Source organism: Eucyclogobius newberryi, unplaced genomic scaffold, assembly GCF_026437365.1.
Source record: "Eucyclogobius newberryi isolate DKJ021-1_F unplaced genomic scaffold, fEucNew1.0.hap1 SCAF_17, whole genome shotgun sequence".
Taxonomy (NCBI): Eukaryota; Metazoa; Chordata; class Actinopteri; order Gobiiformes; family Gobiidae; genus Eucyclogobius; species Eucyclogobius newberryi.
In genome coordinates, this window is record NW_027315801.1 from 16358674 (window position 1) to 16370807 (window position 12134).

General features: G+C 42.9%; 1 protein-coding gene across 1 annotated transcript; it reads right to left on the reverse strand.

Annotated features, from left to right (window-relative positions):
• Positions 1-494: 494 nt before the first annotated feature.
• Positions 495-2190, reverse strand: LOC140363001 (tripartite motif-containing protein 16-like). The gene has a single exon (XM_072449307.1). The coding sequence runs from the start codon at positions 2163-2165 to the stop codon at positions 495-497; it is 1671 nt and encodes a 556-aa protein (XP_072305408.1). The 5' UTR covers positions 2166-2190.
• Between the last annotated feature and the right edge of the window lie 9944 nt (positions 2191-12134).

Sequence of the window (12134 nt, forward strand, 5' to 3'; positions counted from 1 at the left end):
CAGTTTTGTAAGATTGTAAACATAATAAAGTACAACTTCAATGTACATTGTCTAATATTTGTTGTCGTTCAATCAACTATAGGTTTGAAACACATTAGTATTATAAAGTTATAACGATATAAAGTGACAATTGTATGGTCATTTATTTTATTTGCATTTTGATTGTACATCATTAAAGACATGAAAACACATTGATTTGAATTTCTAAACATCATCAAAAAATATTTATATTAATATGTTGTAGATAAAACAAATCTTGAATGTTCAATGCTGTAGGTGCTTAGTCAGGAGTTACATTTACTCAACATTTACAGACCATACATTTTTACCATTATAATTTACTATACCAACAATACAGAATCAGAACTTAAGGAAACAACAAATCTATCAAATCGTATGAAATGTAAAGGCCTTGCCAATTATAAAGTACCTCAAATAATGTTTGAAGCAAAATGACATACTCTCCCACAGTTGTTCAAAAGTACTTTAGTGTTTTATTTCAATTTGGAGAGATGCACAGAGTCTTCAGGGTTAAACCAGTTGAGCCCGATGCCAAAGAGAAGAGGCTGAGTGAAAGTGGTGTGCACTCTGTGGAGCAGGCTGCAGCTTTGAGACACGCTGTAAAAGGACAAAGCCCCTGCACTGTGGTCCAGGAAAACCCCGATTCTGGAAGAGACCGGACCGGAGACCTGGGTCTGGACTCCATCAGACCAAAAGGAGTTCCCCTTTTGGTCCAAGTCTAAGGCCCAGGATTTATCATTGAATCCAAGTCCACTTTGTGCAGAGGCTCCTTTCCTCTGCAGCTCGCTGTAGGCCACTCCGATGCGCGCCTTCGTCCCGCTCCACTCCACCTCCCAGTAACAGAGTCCCATCAGGATCTCTCTGCTCAGGACCTGGACCCTGCTGCTGAATCTGTCTGCATGATCAGGATACTTCTGGTCTTCTCTCTTCACTGTGGCTCTTCTGTTTCCTTCAGACAGCCACAGTCTGGAGTGAGCTGTGTCTGGGTCCAGCGTGATGCACTTTGAATACTGTAACAAGTCTTCTCTGGTACTGCCTGCAGGCACTAAACTATAGGTCTGCATCAGATCCAGTGAGACGCTGGTGAGGCCCTCCTCCACAGTGAGCTGGACCTTCTCCCTGAGCACCGACACAGCTCTGGCCACTGCCTCAAAGTAGCGCTGGGAGCGTGTCCGAACCCTGGCTTGGACTCTCCCCTGTGTGTCTGTGGACAGTGACGCGTAGAGCTGAATAAACTGGTTGTGATCCGGGTTGAGGGAAACTGTGTCCAGCTCAGAGATGCTCCTCTTCAGCTCAGTCATGTCCTGCTGCAGTTGGTCCTGGAGCTCTTGGACTCGGCTCAGTTGGGTCTGCTCCTGGGAGCGGATCTGCTGCTCCACTGCAGAGCGTCTTTCCTCCAGGAGAAGGACCATCTCTCTGAAGCTGTGGTCACTACACTGCAATGCTGTCTGGGCAGAGCAGCTGATGTCCTGGGCCTCCTGTTTGAGCCTCTTCAGGTCTGTCTCTTTGTCCTGGAGGCTCTGGAGCAGCAGGGCCCTCCTGGCTGGCAGCTCTGCCTGCCTCTGGGCCCTCTCTGCTACAGCCGTCACTATGTCATGGCCATTGTGCTGGTCCACAGAGCAGACATAACAGATGCTCTGCTGGTCACTGCGACAGAACATCTTCTTCACCTCTTGGTGTTCAGAGCAGAAGTTTTCCATGAGCTTGTGTGAGGGCGCCACCAGCTGGTGTTTGTGTAAGACTGCTACATCTCGATGAGGCTGGAGATGGCTCTCACAGTACGAGACCAGACACTGCAGACAGGAGCGCACGGCCTTCAGCTTCCTCCCAGAACATACATCACAGGACACATCTTGAGGTCCAGCAGAGCAGTGGTCAGCAGGAGGCGCTGTGATTCCAGGCTTCTTCAGCTGCTCCACTACAAAGGTCAGTAAGGTGCTTCTCCCTAGGACGGGCCGTGGACAGAAGCTCTCTCTGCACTCAGGACAGCTGTAGAGCTTCTGCTGCTGCTCCTCTTGGTCCCAGTGGTGATGGACACAGCTCATGCAGTAGCTGTGTCCACAGGGAGCGGTCACTGGATCCTTGAACAGATCCAAACAGATGGGACAGAAAAAGGCTTCTTGGTTGACTCCGGGCTGTGCCATTTCTCCTTAATCACTCAGATACTTTCACTTTGGCGCAAATGAAAGTGCAGAGTGCTCTGGTGGCCCCGCCTCCTGCTCTGTAAATGGAAGCGCAGGCTGGGGGAGGGGAGGAGACATGCCAGCACAACGGCACAACTTTAATTAAGGGAAATATTTATAAATCCAAAACTTTATTGTTGGTTTGGACCAAAAATGGCTTTTGATCTTGTGTCTAGAGAGAGACTATTTATGTGCTTTGATGTATTCCTCAACAATCAGGAAATACGATTAAGCGTCTGGATTTAAAATCAAATATTCATGTAATGTAAGTGATACATTACGTTTTTTCTGTGAACAGAGGGGTAAAAAAGAGCTCTAACCCTAACCCCAACCCTAACCCTAACCTTAACCCTAACCCTAACCTTAATCCTTACCCTAACCCTAACCCTATCCCTATCCCTATCCCTAACCTTAACCCTAACCCTAACCTTAACCTTAACCCTAACCCTAACCTTAACCTTAACCTTAACCCTAACCCTACCCCTCAGCGCTGCCCTTTATGTCATGGCCATAAATCCTTTGATTGCTTATATGAAAAAAGATCCTCTCATTTCAGGCATTTTAGTTCAGGAAAAGAGTATTTTAATCATGGCATATGCTGATGACAAAACAGTAATCATTAAGAACCAAAATAAAATGTATACTTTATTAGATCATTTAAAATAGTATGAAAATGCTTTTCAATCACAGCAGAAGTGAAGGAGTGTGGATCCACTCAAAAAATAATGGTTGTAGTAATGATAAAAAAAATGATGACTGTGAAAATAGAAATGAGGAAATAGTAGAATAAATGGTAAAATAAGACCAATTATTCTCTTACAATAAATATAGACACATTTGTAGTATCAAGAATCTTACCACCTCCACATAAAACTATGATGAAAATTAAGTTATGTGTAAGTTTTAAAAGATTTTTTGGGGGAACCACACGAGAAGCGTGAAAACTTATTTAAGACCAGGAGGTTTTTGTCCTAGGCCCCAAGGACACTTTGTCATAGGTCCCTAGGACACTTTGTCCCAGGCTCAAAGGACTCTTTGTCCCAGGCTCCAAGGACACTTTGTCCCATTTATCAGTTGATTCCCAGATCAAAACAAATCTGTTAAAAATGACAGGGACTAATTTCTTTAATTGTGTATGGACTTCTGCAAGAACAATTTCCACCAAAACTCACCCTTGACTTCACTACAGTCAAAATCTGGAAAAACAAGGACACCAGAGGGAAAATCCCCACAATCAAATCAAAACTGAACTGAAGAAGAAACAACATGGACAATAATAACCTGCCCTGGCATGTTTTAAATATGTAATCATTAATTTGTATTAAAGAAGCACAGTATGTTCTTGGAATGATAAAATGTATGATAAAGTCTATTTAAAAAGTCATGGTTTTCTTTTTTAATCTTGCTTGATATTTAGCCTTTTTAATCTAGTTTCATTATAATAGACCCAGTAATGACAGAAATACAGGCCGATAACAGATCATATTTAATCTGTTATTATTGTTAAAATATACGCATCTCATACTACACACACCGTGTCCAGAATTGCTTTTGTTTATTTTGTTATTTTCAGGAATCTGCTTGTTGCTCTCTTGAAATCTGGAAACCCTGACCTTCATTATCAGTGTGGGGCAAAGTCCTGGACACGTGCTCCGGACGAAGGTTCAAGACAGAGGCAGATATGTTTATTGTAAGCACAAAGTGAGTGAAACAAGTCCTGTTGGTTCAGCTGCATTCCAAGGCATCAGGAAGTAAACATGAGGAACAGAGTGCAAGCAAAACAGTGTTGACTATGGAAAACAGGGAGTTTCAAATAAACAAAGGATAAGTTACCTAAATGCATTTAGACCACATGACCAAGAGTTAGTCTGCTTACAAAAAGATGAGGAAAAGGGTCAGAGGTCGACCAGTTGCAGAATCCAGGTTTTTCACAGTGGTTTTGAGCAACAACAAAAAATGGATACGTTTAAGATATAAGGACCATTGCCAAAGCGATTAAAAAAACAAAAGACAACATGTTTGAATGGGAAAAGTCCTCAAAATGTTGCATATAAAGCACTCATTTGCGCTAAGTAGCTCACGAATACATTCCCCACATCTTGCATGTTCCATGCATATAAGCATGTAATGCAAAAATTGAACATTATTACTGTATAGAGGGCCAAAAACACAAAGTGGGCGGAGCCCACTCAAAATTAACGAAAGTACCCGTCAGTGACCAGGGACCCACACCATGAGGTAGGAAAGCGCGAGCGCTTTCCGAAAATGTATAGTTTATGATATTTGATATGATATTTTCGCATCTTCTTCTTCTTCTTCTTCTTCTTCTTCTTGGGACCAACCTCCCTATTTTTCACCCAGTGAACATTGACGAAAAGTCACAAAAATTTGCACATCTCTAAAAATCGTGCCTCTCTGGCATTCTGGCGCGTCAGCGCCCCCAAATGTACCAAAAATGCATTGAGAGATAGGAAATGACCCAAAAAAAATCTGATCGTAGAATCATGAAATTTGGCGCAGAGGTAGATGGTGACAAGAGAAGTAAAAAATATTATTACGGCAACGCCGTCCGCCCAACCGAATGTCGGCCATATTGGTTCAAAAATGGCTAAGCATGACTCGGGAGTTTCTCCAAATGTCGTACTTTTACGAACTCCTCCCAGGGCGTTGGCTCTAAAAAGCTGAAATTTGGTGAAAATGGTACTGAGGAGTGGGACATCAAAAGTTATTCAAATTACATTGATACCTGTCACGGTCTCTGAGCGGCGAAGCCGCAAACTTTAGCTAGAATTTCAGAAATCTCCCAAATTTTACATTTCTGCCGTTTGCGCAGATAAAGTCCGAATTGCGTCAAATTAGAATCAGTTGTTAAACTCTTTGCCCTAAACCTACTTGAAGTGAAATAAATTGATTTGGCGCCACAGCGCCCCCTACAGATTTTATATGGAGGTTAAATGTTTAGTTTTGCGAAATTATATGAAATTTGACACACAACTCAATTTTAGCATCCCCATCAAAAATGTCAATGAGACCCATGTCATAATTGTTATGGCTTTGCCGTAGCGATGACCAAAAACTCCCACGTTATTCCAATGGGGAAATCGCTAGAACATGTTTACACTTTATACTTTCACAAACTGCTCCCAGGGCGTTAGCCCTATTAACCTGAAATTTGGTGAGACTCATCTTCAGGGGTGGACCATCAAAAGGTATCCACATTTTTATTCAAAAAGTCACTGTCTCACATGTCAAAGCCGCACATTTTGCCAAGAATTCAAAATAAAATTGCTTTTTGATGGTAAAACAAAGGGGAGAAGATGTGACAGCGTCACAGATTCAGCAGTAGGCGTAATAAAAGGACCATTGGGGGGCGTTAGCGCCCCCTCCTCTTGCGGCGTGGCGGCGTAGCGGCGGCGGCGTGGCGAGGGCCGATCATTGCCACTTGCGGCTTTAATTAGGCCCGAGCGCCACAAGCTGGCGAGAGGCCTATTAGTCTCGCTTCGCGGTCGTCATCCCCATATAAAGCACTCATTTGCGCTAAGTAGCTCACGAATACGTTCCCCATCTCTTGCATGTTCCGTGCATATAAGCATGTAATGCAAAAATTGAACATTATTACTGTATAGAGGGCCAAAAACACAAAGTGGGCGGAGCCCACTCAAAATTATCGAAAGTACCCGTCAGTGACCAGGGACCCACACCATGAGGTAGGAAAGCGCGAGCGCTTTCCGAAAATGTATAGTTTATGATATTTGAAAAATGGGAAACATTGTTTTCGCATCGGAATATTATTAGGCCCGAGCCCCAGCAGGGCGGAGGGCCTATTGCCCCCGCAACGCTGCCAAAGGCAGCGTTGCAACTGTCTGACCAAACATGCGGGCACAGCCCGCTTGTTTGGTGCCCCGTCGCCCCTGGCAAGTACAGTGAACTAGCCCATGCCGAAGGCATGGATCATGCATACTTACTCCTGCTATGACAGAAATAGTCAACAATGAGTGAATTCTGCTTTTTGAGCTCTAATTTGACCCCCTGAACGTGCTCAAAAACTCACCAAACTTTGCCCAAAATTCAGAATCGGCGAAAAATTTTATTTTTTCTGGGCCATTTTTTTTTTCGTTAAAAAATGGCGCGACAGCGCCACCGACAAAAGTCAAAATACATTGTGCCTATGGGAGACGCCCCGGGGTCAACTTTGCCGTAGAGCTACGAAATTCGGGACACGCATTCCTCTCTTGAGGACAAAGAAAAAAATGTTATAGTGGCCACGCCCCCAGACTTACCCTATGCCCGCCATCTTCCTTTGAAAATGAAAACAAGCTGAGTTAGCCATTTTGTTCACGTCAAACTTTGACGAACTCCTCCTAGGGCGTTTTGCCCACAAACTTCAAAATCGGCGTACGTCCTCTGGACAAGTGGGGCATCTAAAGTTATCCAAATTTTTGTGATACCTTTTACGGTCTGTGTGCGGCGCAGCCGCAAAGTTGGACCACTTATTTTGGGATATTGCTAATCTAAAAATTGCTCCCATTTGATCAAAACGAGTCCCATTAGGACCAAATTTGAATCAGTTGTTAAACTTTCTAGTTTGGACCAGTTTATGATGACAAAATTGAAATGGGCGCGATAGCGCCCCCTACAGAGTGACCTTTAAATTAACATTGAAGGTCAAAAATTAGTTATACCAAAATTGTCTAAACTTTACCCAAAATTCTATTTTGGCGTCCCGATCAAAAAAGCCAATCAGACAAATGCCTTAATTTTTACGGCGTAGTCGTAGCGATGACAGAAACATCCCATTTTATCCCTATGGGAAAACCGCAAAATCTCTCAAATTACCACATTTTTATGTTTCACACTTTAACAAACTCCTCCTAGTGCGTTTTGCCCACCAACCTCAAAATCGGTGTACGTCCTCTAGATAAGTGGGGCATCTAAAGTTATCCAAATTTTAAGGATAGCTTTTACGGTCTCTGTGCGACGGAGCCGCAAACGTTTCCCAGAATTCTGACTATTTGGCCTTCAGAGTGGCCTATAAACAATAGAGTTTTTCCAAATGACATGATATTTTGAACAAAATTCTAATTTGCCATCCTGATCATAAAAGTATGAGAGCCAAAGTCATATTTTGTACGGCGTAACCGTAGCGATGACAGAAACATCCCATGTTATCCTTATGGGAAAATCGTAGAATCGCTCAAATCACCACATTTTTACGCTTCACACTTTAACGAACTCCTCCTAGGGCGATTGTCCGATCAAGTTCATATTTGGAGAATATCATCTACACAAGCGGGGCATCAAAACTAATCCATATTTTGATTGTAAGTGCTACGGTCTCTGTGTGGCGGACCCGCAAATATATGTCAGAAATGGGAAAACAGCGAAATCTCTAAAATGACCACATTTTTACGCTTCACACTTTAACGAACTCCTCCCAGGGCGATTGCCCGATCAAGTTCATATTTGGAGAATATCATCTACACAAGCGGGGCATCAAAAGTTATCCATATTTAGATTTTAAGTGGTACGGTCTCTGTGCCGTGGAGCTGCAAATATATGTCACAAATGGGGAAACGCCAAATCTTTGAAATGTTCACATTTACGCTTCACACTTTAACAAACTCCTCCGTGGGCAATAGCTCGATCAAGCGTTACTTTGGGAAATATCATCTATACAAGCGGGGCATCAAAAGTTATCCATATTTATATTCTAAGTGCTACGGTCTCTGTGCGGAGGAGCAGCAAATTTGACTGACACTTGTGTTCATTTGCACTGGATTGGCCATGTCAAATGTGTCGCCGTCTGTCAAGTTCTTTTTTAATTCAACACACAATAAGGGCGCCATCTTTATCAAGTCGAAAGCGCAGAGTCGGAAGGCCGGCGGCCCGCGAGGGCCGTTGGATGCCGCTTGCGGCTTTAATGCATACTTACTCCTGCTATGACAGAAATAGTCAACAATGAGTGAATTCAGCGCTTTGAGCTCTAATTTGACCCCCTGAACATGCTCAAAAACTCACCAAACTTTGCCCAAAATTCAGAATCGGCGAAAAATTAGATTTTTTCTGGGCCATTTTTTTTTTCGTTAAAAAATGGTGCGACAGCGCCACCGACAAAAGTCAAAATACATTGCGCCTATGGGAGACGCCCCGAGGTCAACTTTGTCTTAGAGCTACGAAATTTGGGACACGCATTCCTCTCGTGAGGACAAAAAAAAAATATTATTGTGGCCACGCCCCCAGACTTACCCTATGCTCGCCATCTTCCTTTGAAAATGAAAACAAGCTGAGTTAGCCATTTTGTTCACGTCAAACTTTGACGAACTCCTCCTAGGGCGTTTTGCCCACCAACTTCAAAATCGGCGTACGTCCTCTGGACAAGTGGGGCATCTACAGTTATCCAATTTTTTGAGATACCTTTTACGGTCTGTGTGCGTGTGTGCGGCGCAGCCGCAAAGTTGGACAACTTATTTTGGAATATTGCAGATCTAAAAATTGCTCCCATTTGATCAAAACCAGTCCGATTATGACCAAATTTGAATCAGTTGTTAAACTTTCTAGTTTGGACCAGTTTAGGATGACAAAATTGAAATGGGCGCGATAGTGCCCCCTACAGAGTGACCTTTAAATTAACATTGAAGGTCAAAAATTAGTTATACCAAAATTGTCTAAACTTTACCCAAAATTCTATTTTGGCGTCCCGATCAAAAAAGCCAATCAGACAAATGCCTTAATTTTTACGGCGTAGTCGTAGCGATGACAGAAACATCCCATTTTATCCCTATGGGAAAACCGCAAAATCTCTCAAATTACCACATTTTTATGTTTCACACTTTAACAAACTCCTCCTAGTGCGTTTTGCCCACCAACCTCAAAATCGGTGTACGTCCTCTAGATAAGTGGGGCATCTAAAGTTATCCAAATTTTAAGGATAGCTTTTACGGTCTCTGTGCGACGGAGCCGCAAACGTTTCCCAGAATTCTGACTATTTGGCCTTCAGAGTGGCCTATAAACAATAGAGTTTTTCCAAATGACATGATATTTTGAACAAAATTCTAATTTGCCATCCTGATCATAAAAGTATGAGAGCCAAAGTCATATTTTGTACGGCGTAACCGTAGCGATGACAGAAACATCCCATGTTATCCTTATGGGAAAATCGTAGAATCGCTCAAATCACCACATTTTTACGCTTCACACTTTAACGAACTCCTCCTAGGGCGATTGTCCGATCAAGTTCATATTTGGAGAATATCATCTACACAAGCGGGGCATCAAAACTTATCCATATTTTGATTGTAAGTGCTACGGTCTCTGTGTGGCGGACCCGCAAATATATGTCAGAAATGGGGAAACGCCAAATCTTTGAAATGTTCACATTTACGCTTCACACTTTAACAAACTCCTCCGTGGGCAATAGCTCGATCAAGCGTTACTTTGGGAAATATCATCTATACAAGCGGGGCATCAAAAGTTATCCATATTTATATTCTAAGTGCTACGGTCTCTGTGCGGAGGAGCAGCAAATTTGACTGACACTTGTGTTCATTTGCACTGGATTGGCCATGTCAAATGTGTCGCCGTCTGTCAAGTTCTTTTTTAATTCAACACACAATAAGGGCGCCATCTTTATCAAGTCGAAAGCGCAGAGTCGGAAGGCCGGCGGCCCGCGAGGGCCGTTGGATGCCGCTTGCGGCTTTAATGCATACTTACTCCTGCTATGACAGAAATAGTCAACAATGAGTGAATTCAGCGCTTTGAGCTCTAATTTGACCCCCTGAACATGCTCAAAAACTCACCAAACTTTGCCCAAAATTCAGAATCGGCGAAAAATTAGATTTTTTCTGGGCCATTTTTTTTTTCGTTAAAAAATGGTGCGACAGCGCCACCGACAAAAGTCAAAATACATTGCGCCTATGGGAGACGCCCCGAGGTCAACTTTGTCTTAGAGCTACGAAATTCGGGACACGCATTCCTCTCGTGAGGACAAAAAAAAAATATTATTGTGGCCACGCCCCCAGACTTACCCTATGCCCGCCATCTTCCTTTGAAAATGAAAACAAGCTGAGTTAGCCATTTTGTTCACGTCAAACTTTGACGAACTCCTCCTAGGGCGTTTTGCCCACCAACTTCAAAATCGGCGTACGTCCTCTGGACAAGTGGGGCATCTAAAGTTATCCAATTTTTTGAGATACCTTTTACGGTCTGTGTGCGTGTGTGCGGCGCAGCCGCAAAGTTGGACAACTTATTTTGGAATATTGCAGATCTAAAAATTGCTCCCATTTGATCAAAACCAGTCCGATTATGACCAAATTTGAATCAGTTGTTAAACTTTCTAGTTTGGACCAGTTTAGGATGAAAAAATTGAAATGGGCGCGATAGCGCCCCCTACAGAGTGACATTTAAATTAACATTGAAGGTAAAAAAATTGTTTTACCAAAATTGTCTAAACTTTACCCAAAATTCTATTTTGCCGTCCCGATCACAAAAGCCAATCAGACAAATGCCTTAATTTTTACGGCGTCGTCGCAGCGATGACAGAAACCTCCCATGTTATCCCTATGGGAAAACCGCAAAATCTCTCAAATATCCACATTTTTATGTTTTACACTTTAACAAACTCCTCCTAGTGCGTTTTGCCCACCGACTTCTAAATCGGTGTACGTCCTCTAGACAAGTGGGGCATCTAAAGTTATCCAAATTTTAAGGATAACTTTTACGGTTTCTGTGCGACGGAGCCGCAAACGTTTCCCAGAATTCTGACTATTTGGCCTTCAGAGTGGCCTATAAACAATAGAGTTTTTCCAAATGACATGACATTTTGCACACAATTCTCATTTGCCATCCCCAAAATAAAAGTATGGGAGCCAAAGTCATATTTGGTAAAGCGTAGCCGTAGCGATGACAGAAACATCCCATGTTATCCCTATGGGGAAACCGCAAAATCTCTAAAATGACCACATTTTTACACTTCACACTTTAACGAACTCCTCCTAGGGCGAAAGCCCCATCAAGTTGATATTTGGGGAGAATCATCTACACAAGCGGGGCATCAAAAGTTATCCATATTTTGATTTTAAGTACTACGGTCTCTGTGCGGTAGAGCCGCAAATATATGTCTCAAATGGGAAAAACGCCAAATCCTTGAAATGTTCACATTTACGCTTCACACTTTAACAAACTCCTCTGTGGGCAATAGCTCGATCAAGCTCATATTTGGGGAAAATCATCTACACAAGCGGGGCATCAAAAGTTATCCATATTTTTATTCCAAGTGTCACGGTCTCTGTGCGCTGGAGCCGCACATTCGACCGATATTTGTGTTCATTTGCACTGGATAAGCACAGCATTGTACATGTCCAATGTGTCACTGTCTTAGTTCTTTGACAATGAGGACGCGTTAGCGCCATCTCTGTAAAATGCAGAGAGCAGAGTCGGAAGGCCGGCGGCCCGCGAGGGCCGTTGGATGCCGCTTGCGGCTTTAATTCTTTCTTTCTTCTTCTTCTTCTTCTTCTTCTTCTTCTTCTTGGGACCAACCTCCCTATTTTTCACCCAGTGAACATTGACGAAAAGTCACAAAAATATGCACATCTCTAAAAATCGTGCCTCTCTACATTCTGGCTATTTCCCTTTTCTAAAATAAAAAAAATTGCGCGTCAGCGCCCCCAAATGTACCAAAAATGCATTGAGAGATAGGAAATGACCCAAAAAAATCTGATCGTAGAATCATGAAATTTGGCGCAGAGGTAGATGGTGACAAGAGAAGTAAAAAATATTATTACGGCAACGCCGTCCGCCCAACCGAATGTCGGCCATATTGGTTCAAAAATGGCTAAGCATGACTCGGGAGTTTCTCCAAATGTCGTACTTTTACGAACTCCTCCCAGGGCGTTGGCTCTAAAAAGCTGAAATTTGGTGAAAATAGTACTGAGG